This window comes from Globicephala melas, chromosome 2 (assembly GCF_963455315.2).
Source record: "Globicephala melas chromosome 2, mGloMel1.2, whole genome shotgun sequence".
NCBI lineage: Eukaryota > Metazoa > Chordata > Mammalia > Artiodactyla > Delphinidae > Globicephala > Globicephala melas.
This window is the reverse complement of record NC_083315.2, coordinates 138,023,065-138,050,769: the sequence shown is the minus strand read 5'-3', so window position 1 is coordinate 138,050,769 and position 27,705 is coordinate 138,023,065. Positions and strand designations below refer to the sequence as shown.

Below are 27,705 nucleotides of genomic sequence, written 5' to 3'. Positions count from 1 at the left end.
AACAAAGACAACACGCTATGATTTCTTATAGAGAAGTGCACATTTCCAGGGTAGTTTTCTTCCGAAGAAATAAACTATAATAAATTATTTTATTTTCCAAGTGAAAAATATTCCCCGAATAAGCATCCATACAAGCTCCATTGTCTTTATGGCTACACTTCTTTTATTCATTGTTTGTTTTTTTTACAGATACCCCAAGTAAACCTGGTATCTAACACTAAAACTATAATGAGTTTTCTACTCTGAACAATACTTTCATATATTAAGATTTCTGAAAGTAAAGTGGTATGGTTTTAAAATGTAGCTTGTGTTTATGAACACTGCCACAACCCCTCTTCTCCCACAAAACATTAATTTCATAAATATTTCATATTAAAATCATGTATGTACAACTTGGTGCCATTTTATTATAATCAGTTGACAATACAAATAGCTTACTTTAATAGGTAACCAGTATTTGGACACCATATTTTAATTCTGAAAACCCACCGTTAAACACAAATATGTTCTATTGGAACTCTGCCCCGTAAGCTTCAATTTCACATCTAAAGCAAATCTATCAAGTGCTTCACACCCTATCTTCAAAATATATTCATGAAAAATTTGCTATCAGCTAAAGCACTACATTGTCATATGTAACCATATAGCAAGTCACATCAGCTTAATCCAATTTTGTTACTCTTTGTCAATCTTTCTACATTTTCTGCTCTTAAGATCCTGACTGTATTCAACTGTCAACAATTACAAAGATTGATAACCAGTGTAATGGAGGGTCCCTTGCAAATACTGTTAGTAGGAATGTAAATTGGCAGGCTTTTTGGAGTTCAATTTGGCAGTAATTAACAACATTTTATATATACACAGCGTTTAACAAACAAATTTATGTGTAGATTAGGTTTATCCAACAGTATTGTTGGTATCCAACAATACCAACCTGAGTGAGACAAGATATACACACAAAGATCAATGCAGCATTGTTTGAAATAGTGAAAAATGAAACGAAACTGTGCAGAAGTTAACAGAGCAGGCCTGAGACTGCTGTCCTAAAAAGGCTTTCTTTGCAAGGTTGGTCCTAGGCAAGAGTCTGCTAACTTGGCAGGTAAACAGTTCTCCACACTGATATAAAGCTTTCCCTAAAGACCCACACCTGGGAAATGAAGGCATCATGGAACTAATGTACTACATAACCCAGACTGCCCCGCACCTGAGGCTCAACTGGTTTCAGATAAACTTTCCTTACTGTTTAAGCCATTCTGAAGTGGGGTTTTACTTCTTGCAGTCAGTCTGGATTTCCATCTCTGTTGGCTTACAAAAAACGACTCTGAAATTATAGGCCAGAGCCCTGTATCTGTACCCCAGATGGGGTAACTAACTCTGTGGATGTGGACAAGGCACTTACCATCCGGAGGTACAGTTTCTTCACTGTACAAGTGAAATGATACCTTTTAAAAGTACTGTTGTGAAAAAAATAAGAGGGCAACTCACTGTGTTAGCTGTACAATGTCTGTAAACTTTAATGTTTATACAAATCCTAGCAAATAACCCGGTATACAAGTGGCCAATAATGGATCCCAACATTAGAATATTTAAACCCCAGAAGCTCTGCCCAATATCCACATCATGAAAACTGTCCTATCTGTTACCAGAAACATCTGAAGTCAAGGAAAACAAGGGAAACAGTCAAGGGAAACAATTTTGTTTCACGGCTAATGCGACAGCACAGATTCTAATAAGCGAAGTTTTGTCTGGGCTAGTGTTAGTATTTTGATTTTAAAAGATTACACACATTTTCACTCACGGGGCATTTGTAGAATTCCTGAATATACCACACTGGAAAACAACATGGAGTTTAATCAATTTTAAGACAGGCTGAGCCAGCCACATGATGTGAGATGGTCTGCTATCAGCAGCAATTCAAACACCATGGCTAAAGCAATCTCCGTTTAAATCTCTCAAATGATAAATTAACAGAAAGGCACAGTCATGAAGCTATTGAATTTTTTTCTGTAAGTACCAACTTTCTGTACCAGACACATTCTGAAATGTACATTACCACTCTTAAAGGTTTCATTAGAAATAATCAGTATTTAAATGTTGTACCTAAACAATGTATTGAGTAATCATATTATATGTATAATTGGACAAATACATACATATATCTATACCTACACAAACATACATGTATACATATAGACATGTTAGGCCAAAGAGAGCTTTAAAACAAGCACAAAAGAATACTTAATTGATTACAGAAGTAGAAACTGAGCTTCCTAAGTTATCAATCACATAAGTTACTGACCATATAAGTTTCAAACATTAAAAAAATAAAGCAAACAAGGCAAAAACTTTATTGCACTTAACAACGTAATATATAAAATAGTTAATATATATCATAAACAAACATTACCAAACTAGATATAAAATAATTAGCCATTTACGTATAATAAACATTAATATTTCAAGAAAAAAGATTTTAAATAGAATAGCTAACACTTCCAGAACTGTACTAAGATAGTATAATAGCACAAAAAAGTTGTAGGAAATAGCAATAATCTGCAAATAACAGAATTATTTCTATTACATTCTAAATCCAAATTTTATCATTTATGCATATTTCACAAAAGATGTTAAAATTAAATTTTAGAGTAATACTCTAATTTTTTGTACTTTTATTCTAGAACTATATTAAAGTATTGACATTTCAAAGAAATACCTACAGCTTCCCAGAAGAACTATTTTTAATACTTGCAGTCTTCCTGTTCAATACACAAAATATACATCTTTTCTTCTGTCAGAAAGCTCAAAATTAAGTACTCTACACCAGGCTCTTTGTTCTGTGTTTTCTTCTCCTCTTGGGTGCAGTGAACTCTAAAGACAAAAAATTAAGAAGCCTGTCAGGTCTAAAAAATATAATACTTAATTGATAATACACAATTAAACTATATAGGTTGGCATAATAGTAAGAACATCTTCACAGCAAAGATACAAGAAATCTTAAACCTGACATATACATGACTTTTATCCTTCAAAATGATACTGCAGTTGTGAACTTACTACTGGAGATCCTAATCACCCTAAATGCTACTTGATAATAAGCTACTCTGAGGTTGTCTCATAGGGGTATGCCCTCCCTACAGTTAGCATGGGCCCAGTATGCCAGAGCTGAAAGGTATCTGGGCCAGTGCTAAAAGAAAGTGACTAAGATTTCAATTGCTTTCCGATTAAACCTGAAAATGTAACCCAAAACAGCAGTACCATACATCTTTTTGGCTACCATGGCAGATGCCATGACCAACACTCAAGTAAGTGTCCATCTAGAAACAGCTGTGAACCTAGAAGTTACTGATCATTAAAAACAAAGCAAATAACAGAAGACACAAAAACATGAAAATTATGGAAGACGTAAAAGAAAGGAATATTCCCCTCCAATGAAAACTGAAAGGAGAGTGACAGGAAAAGGAATGAGAAAAGACAAAGAAAAAATTAAGAAGAAAAAGAAAATAGATTCCTGGAAAGAAGCGGCAGCAGGCCAAGAGAATGATGTCCAGAGTAAAGCAAGTCAGAGGCCTGGAGGAGACTTCTTTTAAGAAGATGACACCGATAAAATGCCTAATGTGCTCTAGTGTTTCAAGGGGAGATTTATACACTGAGGAAGAGTTTGGGGGGTAAATTAGTGATAAATACATAAAGAAACAAATTAATAAGGCAAAAAAATTATTAACTCTTTAAGGCAAACAATAAGTGTTCCGATTAAGGGAGAATCATAGTATATATCACATGGCCCTGCTGCTAATAATGTTTTGTAAAATGCTGAATACTGATATAACTAAAATAATAACCATACTGAGAGGGTGGGTGATAGGAAGTATCATGTGTTTGGATTGGGAGGTAAAGAATACATAAAATTATTATATTGTAACATCTTTGTATGGTGACAGATATAACTAGACCTGTCATGGTGATCTTTTTGTAATGTATAGAAATATCGTATCACTAAGTTGTGCACCTGGAACTAACATAGTGATGTAGGTGAACTATACTTCAAATAAGAAAAAAAAGAATATATTAAGGAGAACTAAATCCTTGCCTCCCTCAATAGATAATTCATAGAACTGAAACATGAATAAGTGACAATATAAACATGTTATTTAGAAACATGGAGATCAACACCAAAATAATTATAAAAGAGTTGTCTCTAGGGAATAAAAAATGGGAGTCAGAGTCAGAAGTCTGTGGTAATGAGTATTATAAAACTGTTCATTGTTAAATTCTGTGCTTATGTAATTATGATTTAATAAAAACCGAATTTTTAAAACTCACAGCTGATAGATTTTAGAATGGGACTGGCCAGGCAGCCATAAAGGTATACATCTGTTTGATTGTTTACTCACAATAAAAGCTACCAGACAAAACTAGAAAGCAACTACAGGACCGTTTTATGCTGACATAAGCAAATCACAGAAGCAACTCAGATTTCTGAAGGAACAAATACTCTCTTTTAATTGTCTTTGTCTTCTATATGTTTCCATAGCACCCTGTTTCTTTACTACAAGGTACTGTGTTGTTTTTCTGCACACTAAACTGTAAGGTCCTCTGGGGCACAGACTGATCTGATTCATTAAACAGTAGTTACTTAGGTCCACTATGAGCCACTCCCTGTGCTCAGATCTACACTCACTGTGATCAAAATAAAATGGTTCTTAAACTCTTCTACTATATATCTTTATATTCCCATACCTACCTAAGCACTTGAAACAAAATAGGCACTCAATAAATGCTTGCTGAATGAATACAGCGCCAAAATGAAAAAAGGTCATTAGGCAGATTCTTAATATACATTATGTTCATTATCATTGATGGATTACCAATTATCAAGCCTAGCCTGCTATGTATAACTTATTCTGTACATTACTGTAATTATTACTAGAGATAATAATTATTTAACCTATTGTTTAACAAGTACTACAAACAAATTAAGATCACAGCAATGCAAAAAGATGTAGCTATTTTAATTCATGTTGTGCAATTTACCACTTAGTTACAATCATCTCATAGGTGAAAATTTTACATTTACTAGAATTTGAAATTAAGTATTTTTTAACAATAAAATCTTATAAAAAGTTATATACAGTAATTCACATTTTGTGACCTTTGCCCTTTGTTAGAAATACACTTCAGACACCATCACAATTATGGATATTCATTTACTAATAATGATATTTTCCCTATCCTTCACCTCTCACCTGGACTGACCCCTGCCTCTCCATATCCATTCATTTACTGTATTATCACTTACTTTTAAGTGTCATGATTAACAGTCTGATTAATGCTAAAATTCTCCAATGTACCAAAGTTAAAGCATCACAGGAACACACAGCCAACTGTCATGCTCTTCAAGGGTTCTAAACGATGCTCTGCAAGCAGTTTGATAAAATTTCATCTGTACCTGTTTCACTAAAACTTTCATTCTCCTCTTCCTCTTCTGTAATTACAGGCATACTCAGACTTAAAGATTTATCTTCCGTATGTACATTTTGCATGTCACCTGGAAATAGTTGAAAAACTGATTTTATATGAAAACAAAGAATGCTAATCTTTGAAAAAAAATTTTATATAAATAATGACATTATTATAACAAAAATTAGATATTTAAACTAAAAGCTAAAATTGTAATGGTAAACAGAAATATGCATATAAAACTACCTATCTTTTTTAAAAGTGTTAATAAATTTATAATATATTTATACCTATGTTTTGAAAACAGTCTCTAATCCTTCCATTAAAGTAAATAGAGGAAAAGGGAAGAAACAAAATTAGCCAAACATAGATATATTATTCAATCTTTATCACACACAGCATAGGTTATATCTGCAGACATCAGGGAATAATCATGTGTATTACTTCAATTTTATTAATTAATCACCAATGTAATTCTAAAGTTAATAGCCTTGTTTTTTTTTTTTAAAGACTGATATGGATTTAATGACAAATATTCCGTATTGGTTGCTGAACACCAGAATGCTGTCCAAGGAACCATCATTAAATAAAACAACCTGAAAATAAGGCAATTCTCACATACACAAGTACGCGCGCGCGCGCGCGCACACACACACACACACACACACACACACAAAACCTGTTACTTTTAGGATCATTAAATTATTCACTATTTTAACAAACAGCTGTGAAATCACATTACAGTGAAGGAAAATGTGCACAAACTTCAGAAACACAGTTCAGATTGTCTATGAACACAGGTTCTTAATTTGTACTTTTCCACGTACGTACAGCCTCCTGATCTTGAAGAGGCCACGTGATAGCCTTGTTTTTGAATGCAGACACACTTTCCTGTATCACCACATATGTTCTACAAGATATATTTCTCTTAGTCAAAATTTGCCAGTAACTTTCCATTTTCCAAAACATTGGAGGTTTTCTACATCTACTTTCTGTTGCTTGAAGAAATATCCTAATCAAATTATCAAACACCGTTGTCCTATCAGGTCTCACTGAGCACATAACTTCCTTGTCCCAGTAGCAACCGCCCCCCACAGTCACTCTTCGATCCTTATGCTTCTCCACAACACTTACACCACCTCATATCTTAATATATAATACATAGTAAATGTAAGCTTCACAAGGATAGACTCTGGTTTGTTTAGGTTGATGTATCCCCAGTACTTAGAAAAGTGCCTGCCATATACTAGAGCCTCAATAAACTATAAATATGGATTCAACTATCTTATAACACAGTATTTCACAGAGTATATATGTTAATAAGTACCTGCCAGCACAGGAGACAAGAAATTAAATGAAGATGAGTTTAAGCTTTCTGCTCTGAACACATGTATTCTGGGATCTTAATGGGATGCAGATTTTATGGAATGAATAGATTGCTCCAGATGCAGTTGAGTAAACTGTAGCAATAAACTTCCATTTTAAACGCAATTCAAACTTAATAAAATAATACCAATTTCCCATTAAGTTATTAAAATAGAATTTTACCTTTACTTGGAAGTCCTAAGTATTAGATACAATAATTTTTTTACATGATTTTTAAGATGACAGATAATATTTTAGGAAATCTATTTCCATATCTAATCACATTTTTGGCAGTGGAGGGGGGTGGATTTTGAACCTATAAAATTTTTCACTTGTTCACAAGATTATAATCAGTACAATCTACCTCAAATTACTAATGTTGTTCTTTATAATCTTGTACCATGGGCATCCATATCAACTATTAATGATTTTTTTAAATCCACATTTACAACCTAACAGAATCTATCCAACAATGTCAAGGGAAGGATTTCTGAGTTAAAAACTGTCACTGAGAAAAAAAAAACCTTCATCTAGTCACATGATGATTAACTACATTTTGAGATCTATTTCTACATTAAATGAGTAAGTTTAAAAAAGAAAATCAGGGCTTCCCTGGTGGCACAGTGGTTGAGAGTCTGCCTGCCAATGCAGGGGACACGGGTTCGAGCCCTGGTCTGGGAGGATCCCACATGCCGCAGAGCAACTAGGCCCACGAGCCACAACTACTGAGCCTGCGCGTCTGGAGCCTGTGCTCCACAACAGGAGAGGCTGCGATAGTGAGAGGCCCGCGCACCATGATGAAGAGTGGCCCCCACTTGCCACAACTAGAGAAAGCCCTCGCACAGAAACGAAGACCCAACACAGTAAAAATAAATTAATGAATTAATAAACTCCTACCCCCAACATCTTCTTTAAAAAAAAAGAAAAAGAAAATCAATTGTTCTCTAAAAGCTCTGAAAAACAAAATACAATGCTTCACCCACTTATCACATAGCCAGGAACCAAGAAGTGAACACAGAATTTCAGGATGTTTATCTCAAAGTCCCCATATTAAATAAAAGCTCATGAACTTCAGTCACAGATATGTTCCTCAGGCCTTTATCCAGAACCTAATTACATTTATTTAGGTATGAATAATGGCAAACCCATTTCTTAAAACCAGTACAGTTAAGAAGCAGCAAAAAGGGAAAAAGATTGCTACAAGCCTGCACACTGAGAACAGAATGAAGACACCTACCACAACAAATGTGACAGAAAAACATAAGAACTGACAAAGTCCTGCAGCACAAAGCCGTAAGTATAAAGGTCAACTACCCCACACACTTAAGCTATTTGATAGGATCATTATATTACAAAACCCAGTAAAATAACATGCTAATGATGATAACCTTGAATCATAAAGAGAAAACTAAATTATGTTCAGGATACATTGTTCTAGAAAATAGGAGAGCATAAAATACATGTAAAAAATAATAAATGCACATTGTAGAAAACAAGAATCATACAGAGAAGAATGTAGTATGTTTTAGAAAGATATCAACCAGAGTAATTAACCGTTTAAAAAGTAAATTTTGACATTTAAATAATTAACCTCAGTTATCCACACAACTAATTCCTCAGAGGCTGTCAGGTCGATAGTTTTACTCTGCTCGAAGCTAATCATGTGGAATACAATGATAAGTAACAGACAATTGCTCAATCTCAATACATACAACTATAGGACATGCAGCTAGAATACAACAATTACTTAAGTGCGTGTCTAACTGGAGCTCCAGATCCACATTTCCAATTACCTGAGAGACAGCAAATATGGCAGTTAAAGATTCAGACTTGGATTCAAACAGACTGCCATTCAAGTCTCAGCTCTATTTATTAGTTAGGTGACCTTGGATGTGTGAAAAAAGTTCGGCAGATAATAAGCGTTACATAAATAATAGTTGTTATCATCTTCACCATCATGTATCACCATTACTATTACTGATGTTCTTCCAGAAGCACGCGTGTTATGTTCTAGGAATGGTGAACAGGTATAGCTGAAGCTTAAATAATACAAACTTGGGTAAATCCTATCAATATACTTGAGCACCTATTTACGAGCTAGACAGCTGTTACAGAAATTGAGCCTAAAAAGGCAGATTGGGGCAAATTCTTCCCCCAAATGAAATCTTCATTCTGTGATCCTTATTCTGTTAAAGTCACAACATCCCCCAGTTGCTCAGGCATTAAGCATCTTTGTCTCATCCCTCTCCACCAGCCTAAATATTTGGTTACCTGTAGATATCCATTGGCCTTCCTGTTAATCTGCTTGTCTAATTCCTACAGCCACCCGGCCAGATCCTCATTACTCCTTAATAGCCTTTTATTTAGTGTTCCTATTCTCAGTTTGTTCCCACCTACCTTCCATACTACTCCCAGATTGATTTTCTTCAAAGAAAACTGGTCATACCACTTGCTTGCTCAGAAGTCTCACATGACTCCCCTCTGCCTACTGAATGAAGTCCAAACTTCTTGGTTCCACATTTAAGGCCTGGTCACAATATAATCCTCGACATATCTTTCCACGTTAACAGTAACTCTTCAACACATCCTTTATGCTCCAGGCAAAATGGGCCCCTCAGGGCTTCCCTGGTGGCGCAGTGGTTGAGAGTCCGCCTGCCGATGCAGGGGACACGGGTTTGTGCCCCGGTCCGGGAAGATCCCACATGCCGCGGAGCGGCTGAACCCGTGAGCCATGGCCGCTGAGCCTGCGCGTCCGGAGCCTGTGCTCCGCAACGGGAGAGGCCACAACAGGGAGAGGCCCGCGTACCGCAAAACAAAACAAAAAAATAGGCCCTTCACACGCTATACTTCCAACTACCTTGCCTCTTTTCATGCCAATCCCTCTACTTGCCTTAATCTAAGGAATTATTGTTACATTTGTTTGTTTTTTAATCTTTGGATTTTTCCTGATTACAAAACATATGGTTATCACATAAAAGTCAAACACAGAAATTTATGGACTTAGAAATTTCCCATCCCTGAGAATTAATCATTGTTATATGCTTCTAGATTTCTTCAATGATATATATTGTACTTCTGTCTACATTTTTTAATTGCAGTACAGTTGATTTACAATGTTATGGTGTACAGCAAAGTGATTCAATTTATTTATATATATATATATATATACACAAACACACACTCACACATACGTACATATACATATATATACACACATATTGTTCTTTTTCAGATTCTTTTCCGTTACAGTTTACTACAATATACTGAATATAGTTCCCTGTGCTATACAGCAGGACCTTGTGGTTTATCTATTTTATATTATAGTTTTGCATCTACATATATATTTATTAACAAATGAATCATACTCTTCTTTAAAAAAACATTTTCACTAAGCAATGTATCAATATATTTTGGACATATTTTCACGTCAGTATATATAGAACTTTCTCCAGCTTTTTAATAACTGTAAAATATTCCTTTATATGGATTTTTCAACGTTAAACATTTTTTCAATGTTAAACATTTGAGTTGTTAACAGTCTTTGTCAATAATCCTGCAATGAATGTCCTGTGTGTTTTTGTCACTTGTAAAGGATCAATTCCTAGAAACTGAATTGCTAAGTTAGAAGGCATGTCCATTTAAAATTGATTAAAATCAGCTGACAGATGATTTCCAATTGCTCTCTAAAAAGGATGTGCTAATTCATTCTCCCACTCAAATTCAGATTTCACCTCCTCACACTTTCACTATCAATGGGTATTCAGTTACCTTTAATCTTTGCCAATATAACAAATTACATGAAAATCATGTTTTAAATTACATTTCTTTCATTATTAATGAAATTAAATATCTCTTCATATGCATGGTAACCACATTTTGTTCATGAATTGCCTGTTCATGACCTCAGCCCATTTTTCTAAAGGGTGGTGGTCCTTTTCTTGCTAATTTATAACAGCTCTCCTAAAATTAAAAAGTTTAGCATTAGTCTTATGTGCTGCAAATGGTTTTACAAGACCTTTTGCATTTTATGGAATATAAGATACCTCTTTTTGAAAAAACTATGAAATCAAAAATACTTTTCTACTTTGAGGAAATGAACTTTTAATTAAAGAGAAACTTTTTAGTAAGCACTTGAATCTTTTTTTTTTTTTTTTTTTTGCGGTACGCGGGCCTCTCACTGCTGTGGCCTCTCCCGTTGTGGAGCACAGGCTCCGGACGCGCAGGCTCAGCGGCCATGGCTCACGGGCTCAGCCGCTCCACGGCATGTGGGATCTTCCCAGACCAGGGCATGAACCCGTGTCCCCTGCATCGGCAGGGGCAGGCGTACTCTTAACCACTGCGCTACCTGGGAAGCCCAGCACTTGAATCTTTATTAAGATGCAGAATAACAAATTACCTCTGCTTCAGAGGAGCGACAAAGCTGGTTACCTGGAATAGTTGAGTTACAATTAAGGATCTAATTCAGATCACATTTTAGTGTACTTTCTTTCTCATGGGTTAAACCCTCCCTAATACACCTGAGGTAAATTCAATAACAAACCTCAGCCATCCTTAAAAGTTAATTTCAGAGTTTATGAAAATGTTTTCGCTAACTACATTAAGTAAAAAATTATGGCTAGTGAAAGAAGTGATATTTCATAAGTTACGTGTGGCCAACATTTCAGATGAAAAGGAACTTTCATTTAAGTTCTTTCCTAGCTTGCACTCGGCTCCTCTGTTTCAACTGCATAAAAAAACTCTTTTCCAGACGTTTAAGAAAGCAGCTTGACCAACTTACCTCTCGGCTGCACTTGTAAGAAATAAGGTGGATAATTAATAAAAAATGCTTGTGCAGGTTTCTAAACCTAAGTATCTTTGATACCTTAGAAAAAAATCTACCAGAAGTTACTTTTTTAAATATGATCAAACTAATCAATACTTTCCTCATGTCCTCTGTTTTGGTTTGGTTTTGGTTGAATTAATATATAACTACCATTTTTAATGCGGTACAGAGCTAGGAGTTTGGATAAATGCATAGTTGTGCAAAATATTGAATATAGAACAATTCCATCACACCAAAAATTTCCCTTGTGCCCTTTTGCAGTCAACACCTCCCTCCACCCCCAGTTCCTAGCAACCAATGATCTTTTTTATGTCTCTGTAGATTCACCTTTTCCAGAATGTCTTATAAATGGAATCATATCGTATATAGCCTTTTCCGTCTCATTTCTGTCACTTAGCACAGTGCACTGAGATTCATCCATGTTATTACATGTATCAGTAGTGCCTTTATTCCCAAGTAGTACTGCACTGTATGGTTATACCACGGTTATACAATGACCAGTTGAAGATACTTAGGCTGACTGCAATTTTTCGCAATTATGAATAAAACTGCTATAAACTTTTGCATAGAAATTTTTGTGTGAATATAAGTTTTCATCTCTCTTGGGTAAATACCAAGGAGTAGGACTGCTGTGTTATTTAGTAAGTATATGTTTAACTTTATTAGAAACTGCCAGTTTTCCAGAGTGACTATACCTTTCTGTATTCCCACCAGAAATATATGAAGGTTCCACTTGGACCTAAAACATTTACTATCTGGCCCTTTACAGAAAATGTGCTGATTCCCTACATCTGGAGGATATTTTTTTAAATCAAGAATGGATGCTGGATTTTATCAAATGTGTTCTTGGGTAACTATTAAAATGAATTCACATTTTCCCCTTTAACCTATTTATATGGCAAATTATATTGATAGATTCCTAACTGCACCATCCCTGCATCTCAGAATGAATGTACACAGTCAAGTTGTTTTGTATCTGAGATTCTTTTGATACATAAAACTTAGAATTTTTTCACTAATACTTATAAGTGAGATTAGTCTAACAGTTCTCTTCACAATATCTGCTAGCTGTGTAAAGAAAACTAAAAACATTCTCCTTCTGAAGTATTTCTCGATTATCCTTAACAAATGTGGTATCTCCTCCTCTGAATTCTCAATGCACTTCAAGCATTAAGTTACGGAACTGATCATATCTGGACTGTATTAAAGGTATTTAACTTCAGTTCTCCCTCCGCTGCCTCAATATAGGAAAAAAATATGTTACAAGGCTATAACATATCTTCATATACTGCTACAGTGGCTCTGTGTTTCTTATATTGGGCACTAAATATTTACTATGTTTCTAATGCTCTTTTTTTTTCCCCCTGAGCCTGTTAATCAGATTCCAACTTTATGTATGGTGAACATATACTATTTGTGCAATGCTTAAAGATTAAACTTTTTGAGTATATAGTCATTTTTTTAAAAAACCAAATACCAAAAGTAATTTTATAGATAAACTATTTCAAGAGAAAAGCAGGTACAGCTTAGCTAGTGAAGCGAATGGAAAATACAGTTTATAGAATGTATTACTTATCATACCTTATTCTACACATAAGTTTGATTCACACACAAAAATTACTAATAAAGTATGCTCCGTATAATTCTGGATTGATTCTATAACTATCTAACTATATCACTTTGGACAAGTTATTTAACCTGTATGGGCCTAAATTTCATCATCTATGAAATGAATTTGATGACTCCTAGAGTCACTTTCAGTAGTAAGATTCCAAGAATCTAAGATAATTTATTTTTAATATTAAATCTCACAAGGTTTTTAAACAAGTAATCCTTTTTAATAAAGAAAACATGGTGAGAGGAGGTTGTAAATAAGACCTGTTTTCCCTTTTTTAAGTCTCAAAAAAGTTACCTCTGTTTCTGGAAGACATCTTCCCTCCTGCTGGTTTCAATGTCTCTTTGTTTATTCTTTTCCTAGTTGCTTTGGTTTTTCCTTGACTAGATGCAGAATCAGAGTCAGAAGAATCAAGTTTGACCTGACGATGCCTTCTTGACTTGGAAGCCTAAATAGTTGCAAATCCAATTAATTACAATGAATCGCAAAATGAACCCAACTGACAGGTGATTTAGGGAACAACAAAACAGACAATCAAAGATGACAAAAGATTCACAGAAATACTTGTCATAAAGTACTTTACCATGATACTAGCTTGGTTAATACCTGTTACATGTATATACTCTTTTAGCTTTACAACAGGAAGAGTTCCCTGCAGCTGTCATCCTCATCTGCCCAAACGGAGTTAAAATATCCTTGCTGGGTTAAACTGCTGCAGTTGCATGGCTGGGAAATGGAGGTGTAAAGGACAAGTACCGCCATTTTTACCACCTGATAACCTATTCTTTTCTTCTAACAACATTTTATTTTCCTTACTTAGCACCATGTACTTCAAATGGAACTACTTTATGCCTGGCTCTACGTATGGCCATGTGGCCCCGATCTAGCCAAAATGAGTTTCACATTCCCAGGGCCACCATAATTTGTTCAGGGGGGGGTGTGTGATGTGTGTCATAGCTGATATAACTCAATTTTAGAATTTTGTTTAACTATTAGAAAGGAAAATTCTCCCTTTCCACTGAACCGAAAGCTGGGAACATGCAAGGCTGGAGTTGTCACGAATCACACTTGAAGGCAATGAAAGCAACATAAGAGGTGAGAAACGGAGGGACAGTCCAACAAGGACTTTTTAGTTACATCAGTCAATAAATTCCCTTATTTGCTTAAGCAGAGCCCTGACTACAGGAGTTTTCAATGAATGTCATATATGTGGTGCAGGTATTAACAACAGTTTAAAAGCTACCATGCACTGTATGTTAATTATACCTCAATAATTTAAAAAACTACAACTATGCAATAACACACTCATAACAATTTATGGGGATTATAATTTAATTGTTTAATAATTTTTTAAAGTATTTCATAATGTCTTAAGAAATACATTAAACAACAATTAGCTTATATAATATGGAAATAGTTCTGGTTTAAATGAATTTGGAATAATTAATTTATTGTCCTTGATGCTTTCATTCAACAATATTTTGTACTCAATTTACTGTAGTACAGCAAATATATAACACTTAACTAATCTATAGTCACTTTTAATTTTTTCATTTATTCCTTTTTATTTCTACAACCAGAGAATGATAGTAGTTTCCCACAGAATAAAGTCATTTTTAGATTCATAAAAAAAAAACAACAGAAAAAAATACGAGCTTATTGGTGCTCCTTCCTGAAACCCCACTAAAATGAGAGGAAAGGAATAAAAATGAATAAACTCACAAAACGGAGATAATAGGAAACAATGCAGCTGTAAACAAATCAACAAAATTTTGGAAGTGTAAAAGTGATGGCTGACTTAGAATGCAGAAAGCTGAAATCTAATTGCCTGTATTGAGGAAGTCTACAAGGAAAGCTGGTCCAAGTGGATCAGGAATTGGGGTCATCAGAAGTGGGACTAAAAAAATGGGTAGATATATGAAAAATCTACATAGAGAATAGTAGCCCATTTAGCAGCCTCAAAGCTGAACAACTGACCTCTTCCTGTAGAAAACAGGAGGCTTGCTCTCTGGAGAGGCTAAACCAGAGAAGCTGAGGCTCGAGGAGACCAGTATAGCTAAGAAGGGGGTAAAGCCTCTTACTAGAAATAGGTGGGTTGAGTGAAGCCTCCAGAAGGAACTGTGAGCCTGCTGGCAGATTCGCTGTAGGCACCCAAAACATTGGCAGCTGGGCTTATTTACCACTTTCCTCCCCCAGGCAAGGGAATGGAAGCCTGCTCTCTGGTAAAAATGACTAGATCCAAGAAAAGCATGGAGGCTAAAAAGCTATATCTCCACATGACCACTCTTAATGATCTGAGGATCTTCAAACGTTTGAAAAAAGCCAACAAAATGAATGACAGAGAATGGAATAAACAAAAATAAAAACTCTGGGGAGCAAACTTCAAAAAACTAAATAACATCCTCAAGCAGATAAGCATATTTAATCCAGAAAAACAAAAAGATAAAGAACACATTTTTTAAGTAAGAAAAGATTCAGAGAACAAGAAAAAAAATCTTAGTAATCAAAAAATATCAGCAGAAATAATAAAAATTCAATATAATGACTCAGAAGATAAAGTTTAAGAAATCTCTCTGAGGCTTCCCTGGTGGCGCAGTGGTTGAGAGTCCGCCTGCCGATGCAGGGGACACGGGTTCGTGCCCCGGCCCGGGAAGATCCCACATGCCGTGGAGCGGCTGGGCCCGTGAGCCATGGCCGCTGAGCCCGTGTGTCCGGAGCCTGTGCTCCGCAACGGGAGAGGCCACAACAGTGAGAGGCCCGCGTACCACAAAAAAAAAAAAAAAAAAGAGAAAAAGGTGAAGATGGTTGCCTCTTGAGATCAGAAGTACAGGGGCAGGAAGTGGTAGAGCAGGAGACTGCTGGATTATATAAACTTTACAGTATTATTAGTTAAAACTATGCACAAGTGTTACTTTGATGAAAAAATTAAAACGTGACTAAAAAAGCATCACATAAATTTCTAAATTACCTTATTAAAGAAATAACTTACCTCAACAAAAACTGAAAAGGCCCTTGATTTTATTTTCGCTAATGATTCTGCCCTTTCACTTCTCTGGAAGTAAAAATAAACAGGAAAGGGAAAAAGTTAAAACACACAAACACTGAGTGAAATTATGAATTCCCAAGTATTTTTTTTATCAGAAATAAGATTTGAGACAGAAGGTAGGGTAAAAGGAACTAACATTTATTGGACATATATTAAGTAAAGGCATATAAACATGCACTACTTTCTAACAGGTGCCATGATAACATCCCCATGGCTGTGGATTGCTTTCATTCAGGATTTAAGGAGGATATGAATGAAATTCCTGGTGACCAGGCCATTCCCTCCTCATCTTCCTATGCCCAAAGATGGCTCCTTGCCTCATGCACTAAGATGGATGAAAACTCTGGAGACAGAAGGCAGTAAATAGTAGCTTGTGCTCCACACTGGCTGAAAGGCCGAAAAGACATAGTATTACAAAAGCCTTACTCTGCCCCTGTCAGGACTGAGGACACCTTCCACCACCATCCTTCCCTCCCCCTGCTGAAAACTGTGAACATCCCACTCCCAATCTATAACTGATGTGGTCTTTCACAAGGTTTCCAGCAGAGAACAGGCTAGCCCTTCATAGAACCCATGTTACAGAATTTTCTGAGATATGTATTAGAATACTGACCATGGGACATTATGGTTAATATACAGAATCACAGCCACACATAAAATGAAAAGAAGCTAACCAAACTATTGCCCCATAAGCAATCATATAGTGAATTTTTCTGACCTCTGACTGTTGTGAATTTCCTTCACTCTTTTCTTCTCCATCTTTAGCTTTCAATTTTGAGGATAGATTCTGAAAGATCAAAAAAGTTATATTTACACATTTACAATTCAAACCAGCTAAAAATTAACTGAAAATCAATTTCAGACCAATGAAAATCATTTACTTTAATTACTAAAAAACTAAAAGAATATTTCACAGTATCAAAACATGGTTCACCACCTGACATTAAGATCGTGGTTAGGTTAAAGAAGAGTTACAAAATTCATCAAGAAAATACCTAAATCCTCCTAACTAATGAAAGATGACATGCACTTTATTTGGTAGTGAGAAAGCTGGTTTATTCTCCTTTCCTTCAGGTTTTCAAAGGTCTTAGTAATGCTCATTAAAGAGAGTTGTTAAAAGACAGCACTACAATAGATGTTTACGTTAAGTGCCTAGGTCATTTGTGCAACCCATTTGTAGCACTTAAAATATTCAAACATCCTAAAATGTGCTCTCATTAAAATAAATGTCCGGAGAGGAAGCAAATTATTTCCTTCTTCCCAAGGCCGTTATCTCACCACTTTCCTTATTTATCTTTTCTAAAATTGAGTTTTGAGCCATCTCCCTTTATATAATCCAAAAAGTAGCAACGAATCTCTCTGAATAATGCTATATAAGATAATAATGCCTATCTAGCATTTGTGAAAACACTAACACATTATCAAACACATAGTAAGTAATCAGAAATTACTTATTTTTTCCTAGAAGTATTTAGTAAAATTAGATGGAGTAGTGGTTTCAAAAGTAAATTTAGCAAGGCCGGTCTTCAGGTTTCTGGAGTAAAAAAGTTTCTCTAGCTGAAAAGGCTAATATGGAATATGGGCAGTTCTAGCATGAGTATTTGGATCAGAAAACTAAATGGAAGACTTGTGTTGATGCGATTTGTAAATGGATAAAGGAAGGCAGGTAGAGCACGTGAGAAACAGAAAGCACATGCTCTGTCACAATGGGAGAAGCCATCACTCAAGTCTAGCTGTCCACTGCCATGCAGCAAAGTAGGACCAGTGTTACCAAACCTCTCACTTTTAACAGAAGTTGGATGTCTGGAATTTTACGTTAAGTCCACAAATATTTAAATGTTGGTAATTAATTCAAATTTTTTAAATATTAGGAACAATGTTATGCAAAGAAAAAAAAAAGTATATGCAGGCTTTGGCCCAAAGACTGCCAATGTGTAACCTCTGGAGAATGCTAAATTATAAAGACTGTAATAAATCCATGGTACACCAAGACTATTTATTCCTCTATAATTATGTATACTACATAGTGTACGTGTGAGTGTATAATGGATATTATTTAGCTATATATTATATAATTACAATTATTAATTATAATTATTTAATAATATGCTACATAATTACATATAAAATCCATTTGTAAGATTAAATAAGATCACATGGCTAATAACTGGCAAAGCTGATACTAAAAAAGTAAAGCACTCGAGATCTTAGCTTCACAGGAGGTAGCCACTAAGCAAGGCTGCCTCTCAGTCACGTATAGCCAGTCACGTATGATGCAAATGCAAAGGTGACATATCAAACAGTTACAAACCTTTCTGTCTTTGTGCCATTGCTGATGCTCCAAAACTATGTTCTTGATATTGTCAAAAAAATCATCCTTTATCAAGCTGAGGGCTTTGTCTGGATTGGATCTATCAGCTGAAATTATATGTTTCATTCTCTGATAATGGTCATGAACATTCAGCATTTCCTAAAAGTGAAACGATGAGTCCTTTAATTCAATTTTCAAGGAGAATCTTAAAGGCAAAACCATAACAAAATAAAATCACCTTCCAAAGTGACAGAGTTGAGAAGGAATAACATACTACAGTATATTGAAAATGATATAATTATGCAAACTAGTACAACATTATTAATGAAGAGTCTGCTTTCCAGAAGTATGGAATCATTGAGTTCAACTCAACAAACATTAGGCAATACACACTGTATGCAGAAACGATGGGGAGAGACTAGTAAATATAAGATTGCATTCCTAGATGTAACAAAAATGATTTATAGTATAGCATACCTTCAAGTATTACTCCTGATAACTAAGATCACATTTTTATTTCATATTGTCACATGAAGGACATTTACACAGTTCTTTATGCTCAGCTGGAAATTCCTACCTAATGACTCTCTCCCAATCCTCCACAGAGATGGGCTGATGTTCACGAATCTCAAAGCTCTGTGCCTGTCCCCATAAGCTTCCTCATTACCTCAGTGATAAGATTCAAGATTAAATGAAATAGTGATTTATGACACCATTTGAGGCATCATTTATTAGACCTTCCTCCCCCAGGAAACTCCAGACAAATGGGCAGGTATACAGGGTAAAGAGAAAGGTAGCATAAATACGGCAGGCGGACTTAAGAATCACATAAAACCAACACTGGGACTTGGCTCACAGACCAGCAGAGAACTATCCATCACAGATGGTCAACAACCTCTGAGTCATCCCCAAGATAGGCTACTCAATGCCTTTCTAGGAGATTTTGACGGACTCCATCGATATCTGTTCAAGCAATTCAAAACTGTTCAGGAGTGGCGAGTGCTCACATATGCAAGATCTTCAAGGGGGAAGAGTGTCCAGACATGGGAAGCCCCTAACTTTTTACACGGTACAATGTGCTATATTCCCATTATTTTACATGCACTACAATACAGGGCAAAGACCACTAGCTGGACCTGGTTTTGAGCCTGAATTCCGGCACCTGCTAGATTGTGGCCTTGAGCAAATCCCTCAGTCTAAGAATCACGTTCCACATTTGTACAAAATGAAGTAACGACGCCTAATGCACTATAAAAGTATTAAGTGAGCTTATACAAGTGGAAGTATTCTGTATGATGTAAACCACTATACAAAATCAAAGGATTAAGAAATAAAAGACAGTGTATGGGCTTTGGAGCTTTACACACCTGGACATTCAAATCCAGTGTCTGTGTCTTACTTTATGCAAATTACTCAACTTCTTGATCCTCAGTTTCCTTGTTTTAATTTTTATTTATTTATTTATTCTTATGGCCATGCCACACAGCATGTGGGATCCTAGTTCCCCGACCAGGGATCGAACTCGCGCCCCCTGCAGTGGAAGTGCGGAGTCTTAACCACTGGACTGCCAACGAAGTCCCTCAGTTTCCTTGTTTTTAAAACTGGGAAAATACTATCTCTTCTGCAGGGTTATTATGATGATTGGTGAGATAACATACAAAAAACATTCAGCATAGTTCCTGGCACATGGTGAATACTGAACATGTAATGCCATTAATATAATTGTAAATATAAATGAAGAAACAGATTCAAAAGTGAAATGATTTGCTAAACGTCATATTTAAGTAGCAGAGTTGGAATTAGAAGGCAGATGCCTTAAAAAAATTGTAATTATGTATGGTGATGGATGTTGACTAGATTTACTGTGGTCATCATTTGGCAATATATACAAATATCAAATCCTTATGTTATACACCTGAAACTAATATAATGTTATATCAATTATACCTCAATTTTTTAAAAAAATCAGATAATTTGATTCAATATCCTATTCTCTTGTTTTATTATACCTCCTTAACCACAAAAGAGAACTAATGAGCGGCAGAATCATGACCAGAATTCAAGTATGCTGACATGAAGACTTAATAGCATTTGTAGGCAGTAGAAGGAAAATAGAAAAGTAATAAATTTAGGGATTATCAGTGAAAATGGGTCATGGGCTATGCTAGGACAGGACAAATAAAGCCAACACAGGTATTGAAGGAAAAGGCTACCAAAGATAAAGATGCCAGATAAAGTCAGGATGACTTCACACAGACTACTCCATTCTCAGAAGCTTCTAGGAATAGGCATTTCATAGCCTTGCCCTTCTGACCCTCCTCTCAAATCACCCTAAAAGATATGGCTTTGCACATCACCCCAGCTCTGTTCTCTAAAATCTCCCATACCTGCTTGCCGACATATACAATTTATTTAACAGAGGAATCTTTACCTCAACATATTGTAGTAAAAGAGCTTAAAATGAAGAAAAAAAAAAGTTTAGCAATGTATGTTGAAAAAAATTAACATTCTACCACTAAATTAGTCAACAATCAAAAATTACAACCAACTGGGTTCAAATCATCTTCTTTTCATTGGAAGAATACTGATAAGAACAACATCTTACTGTTATAGAACACTCTCTGCCTCTCTCTTTATAATTTATATCAGTACTTCTTGGCAAATCCTTTCTGGTATCCCAGCATCTTTCACTCTCCACGACGGCTATTCCAAACTTTCTCAGTTCTTGGTTCTGGCAGGAGACCTCTTAAAGTTCAGGCTATCGGGTCTGTTTGCCTTCTACTTCTCTTCTTCACAACCAATTATAGGAATCCATTTTCACCTCCTTCCCTAAGGTTTCAAAGGAAGAAGTGCCTTCTCCTGCTCAAGGCTAATCTCTCCACTAGGCTCTTGGTCACAGACCCACCACCTCACAGCAGGGACTGTGCTGCTTCTCTTCTACACAAACCCTCCTTCTAACTGGCTCCTTACCCCAAACCTAAATATACACTCTAAGTCTCTCCAATCTCTAAAACTTCTAAATGATTCCCCTCTGCCAAAAAGACAAAATACAAATTCCCTCTATTACACAAAGTTCTTTTCTCACATTTATTTTTCTACATAATCTTCTCCCACCTCTTTCTTGCTCAGCTGCTAGAGGGCAAAGATCCTAATTCTTGTTATACTTCACGAGATGTCTGCAAATGATAATTTCCAACCCCAGTCCCAGCTCAGACAAGGCCTTTGCTATCCAACAAATAGGCACTGCAGCCATACAGAACCTTAGCTCCATCACTTCCTAACTTAATGTCTCTGTGCCTCAGTTTCCTCAACTTTAAATCAGGGATAAAAACACCTACTTTAAAAAAAAATTAACAAAAAATTTTAAATTGTTTAAAACACCTAATTTGCAGAGATGTTAAGGAGTAAAATAATATACACAAAACATCTTGTAGAGCTCCTGCACTATACCATGTCTTTAGATATTTAGCAAACAATTCCCCTCTAACTGAGTAATTCTTACCATTTTGGGGGACATGAATACCTTTGTGAATCTGAGGATAGAGTACCTCACCCTAACCAAGTGTCCATACGTATAATAATTTTCAATACAATTTAGGGGGGAAAGGGATCCATGAACCTTTCAAGGCCATCCATGGACCCCAGATTAGCAATTCTTGCTCAAAAATAAAGTCAGTATACAGAGCAGACCCAGAGCACTTTCAAAAATCAATTTGCTATCTGAATTAGAAAATCATAGATGCAACCTAACGGCTGAAGTTATTAAAACACGGCAGCACCCAGAACACAGAGAAACATTTGAGCAAATCAAAGATCTGATCCCTCTTTCATTCCTGATATAGGAAAAGACTGAACAGGGCTCAGGGGAAAAGCAGTAACATTTACTAAGAAGAATCTACTATGTGCTATAGGCCACACTCAGCACTCTTCAGGTACAAGTTGGTCTCGATTCTTACAACTGGATGAAATAAGGGTTGCAATCCTAATATTAAAGAGGGGGAAACTAAAGCTCAAAGAAATGAAAAACACATGACTAAGGCCCCCACCTGCTCGTGCTCGCTCTGCGCACTCTCTGTGTACGTATGAATCCATTCTTTTGAAAAGAGAATGGATCACTGATCAGAAGGCTGCAGCCCTTTAGTGAGGTTTTGTTTTAACCTCAGGGCAACATTCCCTCTCAGGTAAAACTCTGTATCACTACTTATCAATGCAAAAGAAGATTTTTCTCAACACCGCACAACTCAAATAAAATACCAAAATATATTAGATGGAAAAGCTGTTTTAAGACCGTACCCCTTATCCATTATTCTTTTTTTTTTTTAAATGTATTTATTTATTTATGGCTCTGTTAGGTCTTCGTTGCTGTGTGCAGGCTTTCTCTAGTTGTGATGAGCGGGGGCTACTTTTCATCGCTGTGCGCAAGCTTCTCATTGTCGTTGCTTCTCTTGTTGCGGAGCACAGGCTATAGGCGCGCAGGCTTCAGTATTTGTGGCATTTGGCCTCCGTAGTTGTGGCTGTGGGCTCTAGAGCGCAGGCTCACTAGTTGTGGCACACAGGCTTAGTTGCTCCGCGGCATGTTATCCATTATTCTTGACTTCAAATTTTCGTTTCACCAAAATAGCTTCACTGTTTTCAGTGGTGGGTTTTTACACAAGCATTGTAAAAAGGAACTTAGGAAATGAACACATATTATTAAAAAAAATAATGTCACTAAATTCTTGTTTTATGACCTATCTAAAGTCAAATACAAATGGTGGTTTCAGTATTTGAATCTAAATATCCTTAGTCCAAGACAAGTCTTCTACATCTTTCTGTTTCTCACTGTGTTTCAAGATTTATTCCAGAAATTTTGATGTAACATTCCTGACACTTTAGAGAAAGTAATAGCATTCTATGATTGGTTAAAAGCATTAGAAAAGTTTTCAGTATCCAGTAGATGAAGGTATAACCTCAATATGTAGTTAATAAAACAATTTTTTAAAAAAATTCAGGAACATAAGAACAAATTTACCTCTAGTACATCTGAAGTGATAAGTTTCATTACATGATCACTTGGGTCCTTAAAGTCTTCAGTAACTTCAGGTCGTTGAATTTTTTTCTTCATTCTGTATGACAGCTAAATAATAATGAATGTCTTTAAAATAGATGTCTTTTATAAGATATATTTTAAGTACTGAAATAAGTAAGCCAGCAGCAAAAACTGTCTATCAGTAAACATGGATGAAAAAAAAGCAGCTCTAAGTATATATTTATTAAATAATCCATGTTTCAAAGACTGTTAGACTTTTGAAATAACGCAACCTGTGGGATTTTAGTTCACCGACCAGGGATTGAACCCAAGCCCTCGGCAGTGAGAGTGCGGGGTCCTAACCAATGGACTGCCAGGAATCCCCAACACTGTTTCCTATTTTAAGAAGGCTTTCTTCGAGTATTGGAAACTATATAATAGTCTTTCCACTTTCTGGAGACTTAGGTACTTTATGGACAATAAAGCATAATTTCTCATTTTGAGAAACAATCTATTTTAGATAACATACCAATGTAGGCATTGCTGTAAAGTGAAATGCTCTGTCTAGTCGTAGCTTCCTAAAAATATAAGCTGCATCAAAATGTTGTGCATTTATCAAATCTTGCTGAAATTTTAAAATTTCATCCCAATCCTTCACGGCAACTCTAATCTGCAAACAAGAGGAATAAAAAAGTTGTTAGTAAATCTTTTTTCACAAATGTATTATAATTTTGAAGCACTGGCATTTCTATTTAAATCAGTTGGTTGTGAAAATATTGTACCTGTTTCATATTTCTGCTGGAAGAAAACAACTCACCGAATATTACCTTTTGTTTTGGTTGACACAGTTGGGTGTTATATAATCCATACAGCAGATACAAAGCACAAACTCTGATTTGGAAGGTGTATGGAGGTAAAAAATATCTCCAAGCCAAAGCCAAAGCTTCCTTTGTAAACGCGTTCTTTTCTAAATTTCTCATTCTACCACTAGAAAACAAAGAGAAAATATATTATGGCTGTGAAAAAAAATAACAGAAGAGGTATATACTTGTTTAAATAGCAGCTGCTAGAAAGTGGATGGGCATTCCACAGCTGATCCTTTCATGATTTAAGCACGAAGACCTAATTTTCTGCTGTGCTTTTTACACTGAGACACTAGGTAAACATGATGCATCTTCCTAAAGCATCAAATTTATTGCTGAACTGGGAGCAAAAGGAGTGGGGTTATAAATTATCACTGGTTAATAATTTAAAATATTTAATATATAAAATAACCATGGTAGGGGGCTTCTCTGGTGGCGTACTGGTTAAGAATGCGTCTGCCAATGCAGGGGACACGGGTTCGATCCCTGGTCCGGGAAGATCCCACATGCCGTGGAGCAACTAAGCCCATGCACCACAACTACTGAGCCTGCGCTCTAGAGCCCACGTGCCACAACTACTGAGCCCACGTGCCACAACTACTGAAGCCCGCGTGCCTAGAGCCCATGCTCCACAACAAGAGATGCCAACACAATGAGAAGCCCGCGCACCGCAATGAAGATTAGCCCCCGCTCACCGCAACTAAAGCCTGCACATAGTAATGAAGACCCAAAGCAGCCAAAAATAAATAAATAAATATATTTTTTTAAAAAAAGAAAGAATTGGGGTAACCCCTGAAAATTGATTCTAAACTACCACTTTTCCCAAGAGGGATACAGTGAAAGATCATGGGTTTCAGAAACAGTAAGACACACTGGTTTCAATATCTACTCTACCACCTAGTTGCGTGATCATGGAGAAATTACTTAACCTTCTTAAACCTCAATTTCCTCATCTATAAAACAAGGATAATTACTGATCTCAGAGTTGTTCTATGGATTAAATACAGCTATAAATGCATTACATTTACTACCATTAAAAAAAATTAGTTCCTCCCCTTTCATTAACTGTACAACAAACAGTTCTCCATTCTCCATCCCCTACAATGTACAAACTACACAGGTAGTTATTTTACATCAACTAAGAGAAAAGAGAGAACGTTTACATTTTATTCAGCAAAACACAGAGTTTTAATCACAAGGACTCATTCATTCAGTCAATTATTTAGTCTTTTCAATATTGTAAGTATTATGCTAATGAAATACCAGATTCATCCAGTCACTGTCCTCACAGAGCTCAATCTAGTGGAAAGTAAATTTAAAAATAATAATAACAGTGAATATTTATTGAGCACTTAGAGTGCACTTACCATATAATCACAGTTAGTGGACTCTGATCAAATTCAGGCAGTTGGACTCCATTATCTATGCCCTTAACCACTACACTATACTGCCTTCTGAACTACACACTTATAATAAAATGTGGTTAAGTCAAGAGACAGGTCTTCCCTGGTGGCGCAGGGGTTGAGAGTCCGCTTGCCGATGCAGGGGACACGGGTTCATGCCCCGGTCTGGAAAGATCCCACGTGCCGCGGAGCGGCTGGGCCCGTGAGCCATGGCCGCTGAGCCTGCGCGTCCGGAGCCTGTGCTCCACAACGGGAGAGACCACAACAGTAAGAGGCCCGCGTACCGCAAAAAAAAAAAAATGTCAAGCGATAAAATAAGCACAAAGTGCTAAAAGAGAAAGAGAGCATGAACACCTTATTTAGTCTAGAAGGGCAAAGGAAGCCTTCCCTGAGGAACTGTCATGTGGGCTTAAACCTGAGTGAAGAATAAGGTACCCAGGCAAAGGGAGCTGGAGGTAAAGCTCTAGGCTGAGGAAACGCCTGTAGAGGGCCGCGTGCAGACGCTGCAGCAAGAAAGCGAGTGCATGGAGTGGACTGTAGATGAAGCTGCAGCGATGGGCAGGGGCCAGTCACGAAAGGTCTTGCCAGCCATGTTAGGGAATTTGAGCTGCACCCCAAGGGCAATGGAAACCACTGAAGAGTGGAAAGCAAGGATGTGACGTGAGCAAATTTGCACTTTAGAACTTCGGCGGTTGTGTGAAAAATGAAATCTATCATGCAGGGTTTTGTCTTTGCTTGTGTGTTTGTTTTTGTTTTTAAACATGGAGTTCTAAGAAAACGAGACTAGAGGAGGGCAAAAGATGGTGACCTAGGTCCGGGTGAAGCAGTGGAGGTGGTTAGAAGCAGTGGAAGAGTTTAGAAGGGCGGCCAAGTAGAGGTATACGTATTCGGGAGGAGGCCGCAAATGGAAGGAACCCAAGCCAACGAAATCGCCCAGGGGAAGCGCGCGGCCAAGTACAAGTGAGAGCTCAGGGGAGATGGAGGCAGTGTTCAGAGACTGCCGCTTTTCTCAGCCCTTCCCAGGTGCGGCGAAGCGAAGGGGAAGGAAGAAACCTGTCACGCCGCCTCTGAGCGGGGAGGCAGGCGGGTAGTGGACAAGAAACACCCACCAGAAGATGGTCCCGAACTTCATACTCCTCCAGAGGTCGGTGAAGTCCTCGAAGCGCACGCTGTCCATCTCCTGGAAGCGGCTGAGCAGCGCCTCGCAGTCTGCCTTCAAACCTGCAGTAGCCCCCATAGCTGCAAAGCTAGGACGCCACGCGCGGTCCACCAGCCGATGGTAGCCGAGGAAACCTGGCTCTGAGCCCCGCCCCCTACGACAGGACGCACACACCCTCCGTGATATCCGGCCCCGTGACGTTATATCCGGCCCCGGCAGCTCCACCTCCAGCCGGGTCCGCCCAATACCGCGCGATGTTAACTGCCCCTGCGTTGCCGCATTTGCTTTTAGCAGCTCAGCTGTCTTAGAGGAGTAAGATGGACGTGTTTAATTTCAGTAGAGAAGTTTACATCTCAAGTGGCCTGTGAGCCCAAGAAGGATTTTAGGTCAACGTGAGGCTAGCTTATACAAATCGATATTACCCTTACTGTCCCTCTCCTTTAAAGAAATCCTAGAGTGACAGAAGTCAAGTTTTACAGCTAAGGAGGAAAAATTCCTAACCTCAAACCACCCTCACGGGGAAAGAGGATCTAAAGAGGGTTTACTGAGAAGCAGACTGGACTAATTCTCTTACAGTCTGTACCCACATAATACGGTGCTTAATGTGTGGCTCTCGTTGTATCGCTGACAGTCTTCTGCAGCCACTCTTGAGAAGC

The 27,705-nt window shown here is 36.9% G+C and overlaps 1 protein-coding gene across 1 annotated transcript; it reads right to left on the bottom strand.

The window, feature by feature from the left end:
• Positions 1 to 336: 336 nt before the first annotated feature.
• Positions 337 to 27,194, bottom strand: SNAPC1 (small nuclear RNA activating complex polypeptide 1). The gene is made up of 10 exons (XM_030855170.2): positions 27,000 to 27,194; positions 24,452 to 24,611; positions 24,154 to 24,294; positions 23,628 to 23,732; positions 18,617 to 18,775; positions 17,024 to 17,092; positions 16,249 to 16,311; positions 13,557 to 13,707; positions 5,447 to 5,545; positions 337 to 2,868 (listed from the first exon to the last, which is right to left on the bottom strand). The coding sequence occupies exons 1-10, from the start codon at positions 27,125 to 27,127 to the stop codon at positions 2,816 to 2,818; spliced, it is 1,128 nt and encodes a 375-aa protein (XP_030711030.1). The 5' UTR covers positions 27,128 to 27,194; the 3' UTR covers positions 337 to 2,815.
• Between the last annotated feature and the right edge of the window lie 511 nt (positions 27,195 to 27,705).

What these genes read in the sequence shown, in the direction of transcription:
- SNAPC1 (XM_030855170.2), bottom strand. Translation starts at nt 27,127, where the DNA reads ATGGGGGCTACTGCAGGTTTGAAGGCAGACTGCGAGGCGCTGCTCAGC. An exon ending in TGTGTCAACCAAAACAAAAG is followed by an intron (nt 24,295 to 24,451) that starts GTAATATTCGGT and finishes TCTTGTTTGCAG; the next exon opens with ATTAGAGTTGCCGTGAAGGA. An exon ending in GAAATTCACAACAGTCAGAG is followed by an intron (nt 16,312 to 17,023) that starts GTCAGAAAAATT and finishes TTTTACTTCCAG; the next exon opens with AGAAGTGAAAGGGCAGAATC.